This window comes from Megalobrama amblycephala, linkage group LG19 (assembly GCF_018812025.1).
Source record: "Megalobrama amblycephala isolate DHTTF-2021 linkage group LG19, ASM1881202v1, whole genome shotgun sequence".
Classification (NCBI taxonomy): Eukaryota; Metazoa; Chordata; class Actinopteri; order Cypriniformes; family Xenocyprididae; genus Megalobrama; species Megalobrama amblycephala.
Genome location: NC_063062.1, coordinates 23,440,215 through 23,451,883, shown reverse-complemented (window position 1 = coordinate 23,451,883; position 11,669 = coordinate 23,440,215). Strand labels below are relative to the sequence as shown.

The 11,669-nt window shown below is 35.3% G+C and overlaps 1 protein-coding gene across 1 annotated transcript; it reads left to right on the top strand.

The window, feature by feature from the left end:
* The first annotated feature begins 2,145 nt into the window (after positions 1-2,145).
* LOC125254685 (extracellular calcium-sensing receptor-like) lies at positions 2,146-11,382 on the top strand. Its single transcript, XM_048169422.1, has 6 exons — positions 2,146-2,417; positions 2,621-2,915; positions 3,148-3,933; positions 4,088-4,309; positions 4,631-4,754; positions 8,412-11,382. The coding sequence occupies exons 1-6, from the start codon at positions 2,194-2,196 to the stop codon at positions 9,323-9,325; spliced, it is 2,565 nt and encodes an 854-aa protein (XP_048025379.1). The 5' UTR covers positions 2,146-2,193; the 3' UTR covers positions 9,326-11,382.
* Positions 11,383-11,669: the final 287 nt, after the last annotated feature.

Here is an 11,669-nt window from a genome sequence, read left to right as displayed (position 1 = left end):
ACTTCTCTTTAAAACACGCAGCACAAACAGACTGTATACTTAATCGCGGTATTTTGCTGTTTTATAAAGGCACAAAGCCATATCACGGTTTCGGTTTTAGTTCGTTGGCAAAATACAACGTTACAGACCAGCTATATGTTTTAAATTTTCGGTTCATTATGAAACAATGGCGTCAGCACAGGGTCATTGATGGGAAACACTGAATGAATGTTTAGCTGACATATGTGCTAAAGTATCATATCATAACAAAAACCCTTCAACCGGACCGAAAGAGAGTCTCGAGGCCTGCCGCTGCTCTGAGTGAGTGACAGGAGGCGTGGCTGTGTTCAGCTGCGGGTGAACTCGCTGTCGGAGAGAAGAGAGAAAGCGCTGCCGGTGTTTGGATACTGTAGAAAAGCGGTATTGAACTGCTTAACGTATTTTATTAAAGAGGTATGTTTAGAAAATTATATTTTGACAGCACTGTTAAGAAACCTCAAACCTGAAAGATTCGGGGCTTTTGGGAAAACATTCGGGGCTCCAGCCCCCTTAGCCCACCCCTAGCGCCGCCCCTGTGCATAATTACAAGTAAATAACCCTAAACCAAACCCTAACCCTAACTGTAACTCTGTAGTAAGTACATGTAGTTAATTAATTAATTTTTTAATAGTACTATTAATAGTAGCCTACTCAGTACTTATTTGAGTAATTACAATGTAATATGGTTAAATAAACTGTAACCTATTGTTTATGTGCATAGCATGTGTGAATGATGTGCATAAGATCATGAGCATGTTATATTTGATTTTCATAAAGTAGCCTAGTATTTGAATTCACGTGACGAAAATGCTGACGGTGGATTGTGTTTGTGTAGGGTGCCACCGTGTTTGTATAATTCTAAAGTGTATTGTTTTACCCTAAAAGTGTGCCATAACATTTGTAATAATTAAAACTTTTGACACTAAAGAATTGACACTTTATTTTAGTTTGCTGAAATTTTCGTTTTGATATTCCTGAGAGATCTGAGTTTGGAACTTATACATTGTTATAGTGACCTCGTCTGGTGAAATTGAGTATTGCTATCTTTGATGTTAGTTGAGTGATACTGAATTATCTCCTGATATTTGTGAAACTAAAATCTTTAAAAGGTCACAACAAAGAAAATCCAAACAATTTATTGAGTTGAACAAAATAAATTACACAAATATAAAACATGATTAAGTGTCAATTGATTTATTTTTGTTAACTGGCAAAAACATATTAGAACAAGTTTTGCCTCAGACCACCTAACGAATGAAGCTGCACAATGGTAACATTCTTAATTTAAGTTCACTTTTTTTTTTTTTTTATTAAGAATTTATTCTTGTTTGTTTGTTTGTTTGTTTCCAAAATGGCGGCTATTGGGCAAAGTGAGCCAAATGCTGTGGGGTCAGTTGTGCCAGTGTTTTAACTTACCCCTGATGTTAAATTAAATCTCTGAAGTAACTTGTTCTGGTATACTTATAAATTGCAGAGTGCCGAGCACATACTGATCTTGTGTAAATTCTATTAAGAACATTCACCCACCAGTCGTCCACAAATTCTTAACCCAACTGTTCTCAGGCACTTTTAATGTTAGCAATATAGTGCAATCCTAATCAATGAGCTCACAGTAAATACTGGAAATAAGTGCCTTTTCAAAAGTGTTAATCACAAGAAAATCTTCCCATACCAACTTGGGTGATAAGCAAGGAACATATTATTATTATTATTATTATTATTATTATTATTTAAAATATTTTTAGAATAAAAGCATGACAATAAACAACTGTTTGCAACATTTACTCAAAATTATTTATGGCTGTACTTACAGAAAGCTTTACAGTCATATATGTCACTGAAACATGGAGTCTGAAATAGACAAGACAAACCTCTTAAAAGCAAAGGAAATGGCAAGTCAGATGAAATTTAAAACAAACTTGTTTTCCTCATTACATTTCGTTTTAGGTTGACAGATGACCTTAAAGAAGAAAAGTCATAGTTTTGGTGTTTTGAAATGCAATGATACACTTATGAGACACATTCTCTCACCATGATTAACTGATATAAAATATTAACCACACCCCCTTTCCTGTATGGAGTTACAACATACAACAGTAGTGGTTGGTGGATATATATAAAACATGGCTTAATGCTGACCTCACATTCAGAGTGGCTGCTTGCCTAGCAGAAGAAATGCATGTTAATCTTGTATTGACAGTGGTGTGTATTACCAGGCTCTCTCCTTCTGTGTGTGGGGTTAATTTAGGCTCCTGTGTCCTCCAAGGTGACCCTCAGCCCCCTGCTCTCTTCAAGGATGGAGACTTTATTATTGGAGGGTCTTTCGCTATTCATGACTATATGAGGACAGAGACGCACACTTATACTAGACGGCCACAACCACTAGAGTGCATTGGGAGGTGAGAGTTTGACAAAGCTAAATACGATCCTTAATGTAACAGGGTTGAATGGGCTTAATTAATTGTGCTGAAATCATGTTCATAAATGTCTTTTTTCTTTATGTAAACTGTGTTTATGAGAATCATACAAGCAGAACTTTCGCTAAGGTGCTTATATTTAATTACAATTTATTATAGAGTTTTTCATTTGTACTTTTCAACAGCATGAACTTCAGGGAGATGCGCTTTGCTCGTGTCTTACAGTTCGCCATCCAAGAGATCAACAACAGCTCTGATCTCTTACCGGGCATCACATTAGGGTACCATATATATGACACTTGTGCCTCTGTGCCAATGGTAATGAAAGTAGCATTTCAACTTGCCAACGGGCTAGATCTGGTATTTAACGACACTGATTCCTGTGCAAAATCTGCTGCAGTTCTCGCACTAGTTGGAGAATCTGGTTCCACTGCAGCTATAAGCACTTCAAGACTTTTCAGTTCTTTTGGAATTCCACAGGTGTGTGCTCTATATTGCTATTTCTTGATCTTTTTCTTGAAATGTTGGCACTGTAACAATGACAATGTGAAAATACTTGTAACTTCTGACACATTTGACATGTCTCAGCAGATAGTACACATGTAAATGTGATTGTAAAATCTGAATTTGAGTAATGAAATTATTTTAAATGTCCTTTCATGTTAAAGAAAAAAATAGCGCTTTTTTTCTTCTTCTTTACGGTGCTCTATAGGTGAGTCATTACGCAACATGTGCGTGTCTCAGTGACAAGCGGCAGTATCCTACTTTCTTCAGGACCATACCCAGTGATCACCATCAAGTGGCCGCACTGGCACAGATGGTCAAGCACTTTGGATGGACGTGGATCGGGACTGTGTGCAGTGATTCAGACTATGGGAACAATGGCATGGCATCATTCCTGAAGGCTGCGGAGGAGGAGGGAATCTGTGTGGAGTATTCTGAGGCCTATTACAGGACCCAGCCGCGCAGTAAACTAAAGAGAGTTGCAGATGTCATTCGTAGGTCAACAGCTCGTGTAATAGTTGCCTTCATGTCCATTAGTGATATGAGATTTCTCCTAGAAGAGCTGAGTCAGCAGCCTCCCCCTCCGATGCAGTGGATTGGCAGTGAGGCTTGGGTTACAGACCCACAAATGCTGCAGTTTAATTTGTGTATTGGTGCCATGGGCTTTGCAATCCCACGGTCTGTTATCCCGGGTTTTCGTAACTTTCTATTTGACCTCTCTCCAGAGCAGGTGCTGAAATTTCCCCTGCTGACAGAATTCTGGGAAAGCTCATTTAGCTGTAGTCTAAAACAGCAGACAGGTTCTTCTACTGCTATGCCTGCATGTAATGGCACAGAGGATCTGCGCGCATTACAGAACCCGTACACAGACACGTCCCAGTTGCGGATCACTAACATGGTGTACAAAGCCACATATGCTATAGCTCATGCCCTCCATGGCATTGTCTGTAACGAAAAAGGATGTGGCAAAAACCTCAAAATTGATCCCCGTAAGGTAAGATTTCTCATCTTGGAACAACTGAACTAAATATTACAATACATGTAGGCCTGCTATAAAATATCTTTATAACCACACCCAATATTTCAGAATTCCTACTGATTATTCTGCAAATTACCTCAATCTGAGTTTTTTTATGCCCATCATGCAGGTTTTTGATCAGCTCAAACAAGTGAACTTCACCAAAAATAATTATTCTGTTTCATTTGATTCAAATGGAGACCCCGTGGCCACCTATGAACTTGTGAATTGGCAGTTTCAGGGAGATGGTTCAGTTCATTGTGTGACAGTGGGTCAATATGATGCATCTCAGCCTAAAGGCCAAGAATTCAGTCTAAGCAGAACTATCATTTGGTATGATGGTAGTGAAAAGGTATAGCTACAATGTGATGTCTATAATTACATCAGGGATGGGCAGCTTCGGTCCAGAAGGGCCACTGTCCTGCAGAGTTTAGCTCTGACCTTAATCAAACACACCTGAAGCTAATCAATGTCTTCAGGATTACCTGAAAGCTATAGGCAGGTGAGATTTGTATTGGTGTTGCAGCTAAACTCTGCAGTACTGTGACCATCTAACTGAAATTGCCCATCCCAGAATTACATTATAAATATTTATAAATACTTATAAATAATATGCAGTAGCCGTCCTTGGTTAATTTTTGACCTTGATGCTCTGTGTTCCTGTCACCTACAGGTGCCTGTGTCTGTGTGCAGTGAGAGTTGTCCTCCAGGTACTAGGAAGGCTGTGAAAAAGGGAAGGCCTGTCTGCTGCTATGACTGCATTAACTGTGCAGAAGGAGAGATCAGCAATGAGACAGGTTCTTTTTATTGGATATTCTTGAATTAATCATACATACTACTCTAAGATAATACATACTAGTCTAAGATAAAGAAAAAGATCTTGTAAAAATGTTTTAAAGATCTAGCTTAAAAGACATGCAAAGTTCTAAAAAAAAATATTTGCTTACACTTTATTATTTGTATCCTAGTCACAGTGTATTTATACAATTATAAGCTAAGTGATATTAATTAACAACATACTTACTATAGAAAAGGTTAGTATTTGGTTTAGGATTAGATGCTAATTATTCATACTTTACCATTATTTGTAGAGTAAGTAGAACATGTAAAACAAGGGCACTGAAAAATAGTGTTGTCAAATAATTTCATACCATATTTTTTTTTTTTTAAATGAGAAAAAAATATAATGAAACAACAATCAAAAAGTAATTATATTTCCTTTACAGCTTACAATCATGTGATTTAATATGTGTTTGTACATAATCTTTATTTTCAAAAAACGTAAAATATATTTCTCAAGGTAGTGTTTTTAACATTTTTTTATATAATGAATTAATAATTTATAAACATTAAGACTTATTTTTATTGATACATTTTTTTATTTATTTATAATGTTAGTAGCATTTAATAACTTTTTTCCTACGATTTTTGTCGTGGTCATGACTTCATGTTGAGGGAACGATATCTGTTATAGCCACGAGTTAAATGTGTAAACAACCTGTGTGACCATAGCAACCTGGAATTATCAGAAATGGATAGGCATATAAAAACATTTATTTTTAAACAAGTAAGAATGACAAAATAAGGGCATAATTAAGAAATGATTATTTTAATATATTATAACCTATTGTATTGTACATGATGACACTCATTTATCATCACATAGGCTACTGGTGTAATCTACAGAAATACAGTGATAAAGTCAAATGTTTATTGACATGATTGGGCATTTACAGTAGCCTATTTACAAAATATATACTTTAAGTTACATAATAGCCTGTACAGAAAGGTAAAAAGATAGGCCTACATGAAATGAAGTGAATACATAATAAATAAAAATGTAAGATGATGATAATAATAGTAATAATATAAAATATTAAATAAAAAATAAATGATTAGTGAATGTATTTAAAAGACTGTTGGATGGGATAGTTAAAAATGTACACTGCATATTCTTTTAATATTGATAAAAAATAGGGAATACGTTAATATGATAATTTCTTAATTCTGCGCTTTTTCTTAATTAAAAATAAATGTTATTATAGGACTATTTCTGATAATTGCAGGTTACTATGGTCGCGCAGGTTGTTTAAGCATTTAACTCATGGCTATGAGAAATATTTTGTTCCCTCAACATATAAAGAAGTCGTGGCGACGACATAAGTATGTTGTTACCTCGAAAAAATTATCTTGTAGCAACAAATTTTCACGTTTCCATGAGTTAAAGGGTTGGTTTACCCAAAAATTACATTTCTTTCATTACTCACCCTCATGACATCCCAAACCCTTAAGACCTTTGTTCATCTTCAGAACACACATTAAGATATTTTTTGATGAAATTTGAGGGTTTCTGAAGCACACATATGCAGTAACGTCATTGCTCCTTTTGAGGTCCAGAAAGGTATTAAAGACATCGTTAAAATAGTCCATGTGACTACAGGGGTTCAACCTTAATGTTATGAAGCGACAAGAATATTTTTTGTGTGCAAAAACAAAACAAAAATAACGACTTTAACAATTTGAACTGTAGTCATATGCAGCTTCCATGTTTACCTTCGAACGTGGGCTCAGTATTGGCTGACACTGTACACACAAGCAGCAAGGCGCATGTGTTTTTGTGCACAAAAGGTATTCTTGTTGCTACATAACATTAAGGTTTGAACACTGTAGTCAAGTTGACTATTCTAACAATGTCTTTACTACCTTATCCAGATGAACTAATAGTGGAAGTGCTGATACAGGATCATATTTAGATCTACTCTCACTGCGTAAAAGGTTGCAGGCATGAGCACTGTAGTCAATCGCACCAAATAAACCACAGTAAAATATACAAAACAAATAATCCTATACACTCTTAAAAATAAAGGTTCTTTATTTGCATTTGCAACCGCTCCATTGCTGTATTGGAAAAATGTTATCCACCTTATTCCAACAGCCCATGACGCTTTGTGCGAATTATGGGTGTAACTTCAGTTAAGCTGTAAACAGTCAGTGAAAGGCTCACTCTATGAATGTAATAATGTGTTTTTTTTTTGTTTTTTTTTATCTGGGTACAATGAGATGACAATATTCTACTCACCCTTCAACCAACGAAAATTAAAAGGACATTTAGACCATGAAAAACCGTGATTCTTTCCACAGCAATAACGGACGGGTTAAATATAACTGTAGTGAAATATATCTGTATTATGTAATATACGTTGCCTTAATAAAAAATGTTAATGAACGTCAGCATTGCGTTATACTATTTCAAAGTGATTTCCGTCATTTTTTCCAGATAATAAATTGTATTTAGAGGTAAAAACAAACCTGGAAAGAGATGTGAGGATTTGAGGAGAAAATGAGAGATTCTTCATGCATTCCAGTGAATTATTAATGGGATATCGTAAATTATATCAGGAGACGAGACCACACGTGGTCTATATGTTGTCATTTTTCATAATATTACAGCTGAATGCAAAGGGACTAAAGAAAATAATCACGAAGATAGAAAGCAGTGACTGAAAAGAGCTCTTGACATAGTATTACTGTTATAACGTCACGTTAAAATAACAAGCATTACATTATTCTCATGATGTCTGAAAATAAAACATGAAAGAAAAATTGACAAGCTCATTCAGTCAAACTGATGGATAAGCTTTATTTGTAAGGCAACCTTATGATTTGAAATAATTCGTTTCAGTCTTTTTGAATGGAAGTTCCCCAAACCGGAGGTTCCACCCATAATTCATAAACGCAGTAGGCTCATCAGGAATAAGGTGGATTTATTATCAAAATAGTGTCGATTATAGATTTTAGTGTGTAGATTATAAAATCTACACACTAAAAATTGGTTCTTTTAAGAACTTTTCACTGAAAGGTTATTTGGGGAATGAAAATGGTTCTTCTATGCTATTGCTGCGAAAACCCCCTTTTGGAACCACATTCAGATAGTTGAAAATAAACAGCCCCTTTCCTTACATTAGGATCTTTGAAAGGTAATGTTAGCTTGATTTCAACAAAAGTTGTTTTTGGACTAACAATGAAGTTGTGAGTTCTAAAACACAACTTTTTTTTTTTTTTTAATAGTAGCTTACAATAACCGCTAGTACATCAAAAGGTTGAGTTTTTTTTTTTTTTTTTCCCAATTCATGACTCCTTTAAAAATTTGTAATAATTTGAAGAACATGGTCATCATAGAGGAGGGTTTTATTCAAGTCAATGTATATTTGAATTACATTTCAATGTATTTTGTAAATAATTTATAGGACACAATTACCTTATGGGTTGTTTATTCCAAAACAGTGTAGTCTGATAGCCTATACAGGTTATCAGACTACACTGTTTTAGAATCTCTCTTATTCCTGTGGTTCATGAATGACTGTTAGGCACTGTTGTTTTTATTTAGGGCCCAAGCGAAAATTCGCGCAGGGCCCTATTTATTTTTTATTTATTTATTTATTTTTATTTTACAGATTCTTTAGATTGTTACAAATGCCTACCTGAGTACTGGCCTAATAATAAGAAAAACAAGTGTCTTCCTAAACCAGTGGAGTTTCTATCCTGGAATGAAATCCTTGGAATTATACTGGCTGCTTCATCTATTGCAGGCTCTTTAGTGGCTTTGAGCATTACTTTGGTGTTATACAAAAACAGAGCTTCTCCAATAGTAAGAGCCAACAACTCGGAACTGAGTTTCCTGCTGCTCTTCTCATTGACTCTGTGTTTCCTCTGTTCACTTACTTTCATTGGTCGTCCCACTGAGTGGTCCTGTATGTTGCGTCACACAGCATTCGGGATAACTTTTGTCCTCTGTATCTCCTGTGTTCTGGGGAAAACAATAGTGGTGTTAATGGCCTTTAAAGCTACACTTCCAGGAAGTAATGTTATGAAATGGTTTGGGCCTCATCAACAGAGACTTTGTGTTTTTAGTCTCACTATTGTACAGGTTCTTATATGTATGCTTTGGTTAACAATATCCCCACCCTTTCCCTACAATAACATGCAACACTACAAAGAAAAGATCATTCTAGAATGCAGTTTAGGATCAGCTATTGGTTTCTGGGCTGTACTAGGTTATATTGGCCTTCTAGCTTTCTTTTGCTTTATCTTAGCTTTTCTGGCCCGGAAACTGCCTGATAAATTCAATGAAGCTAAATTCATCTCATTCAGTATGCTCATATTCTGTGCTGTTTGGATCACATTTGTTCCAGCTTATGTCAGCTCTCCAGGGAAATTTACTGTAGCTGTGGAGATATTTGCCATTTTAGCTTCAAGCTTTGGTCTGATTCTTTGTATTTTTGCTCCTAAGTGTTTCATTATTGTATTTAGGCCAGATCAGAATACCAAAAAACACTTAATGGGTAAAGTATCAACAAAAGTCCACTAAGACACACAACTCTTTTAGATATCAGTCATTGTTAGATATCACACATGCTCTTTTTCTTCTTTTGAACAGAGGGGAATTACATACTTTATTACTAGTTTTACTATTAGTTGCAATTGATTAAATTAGTTTTACTTTAGTTATATCATACTTTTATCCATGGGTTTCAAAGACATCACTTCCGCTATGCCCGCTACCATATTTGTGTCCGAGATGGCAACTAACACAGCAGCGCTTCATTGTATAGATGGTCATCTTTAGCTTCAGCGCGAGTGCTCAAACAGCAACACAAAACATTATCTACTATTGTGGCTGTCATATTAATAACATTTTAATTGTCTACACTATTGTATTAAAATATTGTGAATTCTAGTTGCTGTGTTTCGGCGTGTTGTTACAGGAGGAACGCATCCACAACACGAGCTATTCTGACTACGTTACTAGTTCAAGTTCATGCGCGCATGATTTTGTGCAAATATAAGTTGTAATTTTATGTTTATCTTGTATAAATATATATGAATTACCATATATAGGATGTGTTCCGTTGAGTTAATTTAACCTAAGTGCTTCAGTTTACGGGTGTTCAATCAGTGCCGTTAGCTCAATCAGTAATGTTAATATCAAAATGATATGATTTGAGGAAAAAATCTGTTATTGTTCGTGATCATTATTATTAACCAAACCATGTGTTTATGAAAATAATACGAGACCAATATAAGTGCTAGTTATTAAAAATGATGCATTCATTTTTTTGAAAACATTAAAGTTTTAATATTACAGTAGTAAACATATTGCTGTTTTGAGCTGCGCACGCTGAAGCTGAAGAGAATCAAAACCCATAAACTGAAGGTTAATTAATTCAACTGAACACATCCTAGGCTATATAAGATAATTCAGAAATTTATACAAAATAAAAATATTACAACTAGTATTTGCACAAAATCACGCACAGATGAACTTGAAGTAATGTAGTCAATAACTCCGAAACACAGCAAATAAGCCCAAAGAATTCACAACGTTATATTACAAGTGTATACGATTAAAATATCATGTATAAGAAGACAGTCATATTAATGTTTTGCCTTACTTTTTGAGCCCTGTGATGATCATCAGCTTTGCGGGTTATTTACCTCAACGAAACACATCCTTTATGAGATTAATCAGATATTTATACTTAAATTTAAAAATTACGCTAATGCACAAGTGAAGTTTGAACAAGTTGTGTAATTAATGTTTAACTCCAGTAGACGCGATCTTTCCACAACAACACGTTGAAACAACAACATAGAGGATTCACAACGCTTTATTACAATAGTGTTCTCGTTATAATGTTATGTAAATGACAGTCCCACCAGTTATTAATGTTGTGCATTGCTGTTTGGCTGCCAGTGGTGTGGTCCCTTTTGATTGAAGCCAACAATTCCGCCGATCTAACTCCTTCGGAATCGAATAAAATTGTAGTTCGGGGTTTCTCTGACGACTGTTAAAACAGATAATAATAACACAACATATACCAGATATATTGTAAACTTGTTGTGAACCTTCTGAGAGCATTTTGTTGGCCTTCTTCTGCACTTGTAGCTGCTGTCACCATAGACTTAAACAGGGCGCGCAGCTGTGACCGGACACAAATATGGCGGCGATAACATACAGTGACGTCACATGAAACCCATGGATAGAAGATAGGAAACCTGAAGTGAACATCACTCATAGGTGAAGAATTTATTGAGCTTGAACTCAAGCAGCTGTCTCTTTCACAGTCAAAAAAAAAAAAAAAAGTGCTACACACTTAAAATGTCAGTAATGGTGTTCAGTTCGAACTGGAATCAGACAATGATGCCTACAGAGCCAGAGAATATATGCTGCATGGAGACAGAACAGGTATAGTTTAGTTTATTAGTACAAGTGTGTTATAGTGGACCCCATCTGAATGATAGCCAAAACTTTACTGATAAGTTTTATGAACTTTATTATACAGTGCCCTCCACAAATATTGGCACCCTTAGTAAATATGAGCAAAGGCAGCTGTGAAAATAAATCTGCATTGTTCATCCTTTTGATCTTACATTAAAAAAAATAAATAAATAATAAAAATCACAAAATTCTAACCTTTCATCGAAGTAAAACTCACATTATGAAAAAATGTTTTTCTCCAATACATGTTGGCCACAATTATTGGCACACCTACAAATTCTTATGAGTAAAATATCTCTAAAGTATATTCCCATTCATATTTACATGTTGTAGGGAAGTGGATTTTGTCAACCCACTCCCTGTACGTGTTATGGTCCAAGTTGGAAAAAATAGAAATGATGGCCCAACTCGCAAAGCAGTAATGTGCAAAAAA

What these genes read in the sequence shown, in the direction of transcription:
- LOC125254685 (XM_048169422.1), top strand. Translation starts at nt 2,194, where the DNA reads ATGCATGTTAATCTTGTATTGACAGTGGTGTGTATTACCAGGCTCTCT. An exon ending in GTTCTTTTGGAATTCCACAG is followed by an intron (nt 2,916 to 3,147) that starts GTGTGTGCTCTA and finishes GGTGCTCTATAG; the next exon opens with GTGAGTCATTACGCAACATG. An exon ending in TCAAAATTGATCCCCGTAAG is followed by an intron (nt 3,934 to 4,087) that starts GTAAGATTTCTC and finishes CCCATCATGCAG; the next exon opens with GTTTTTGATCAGCTCAAACA.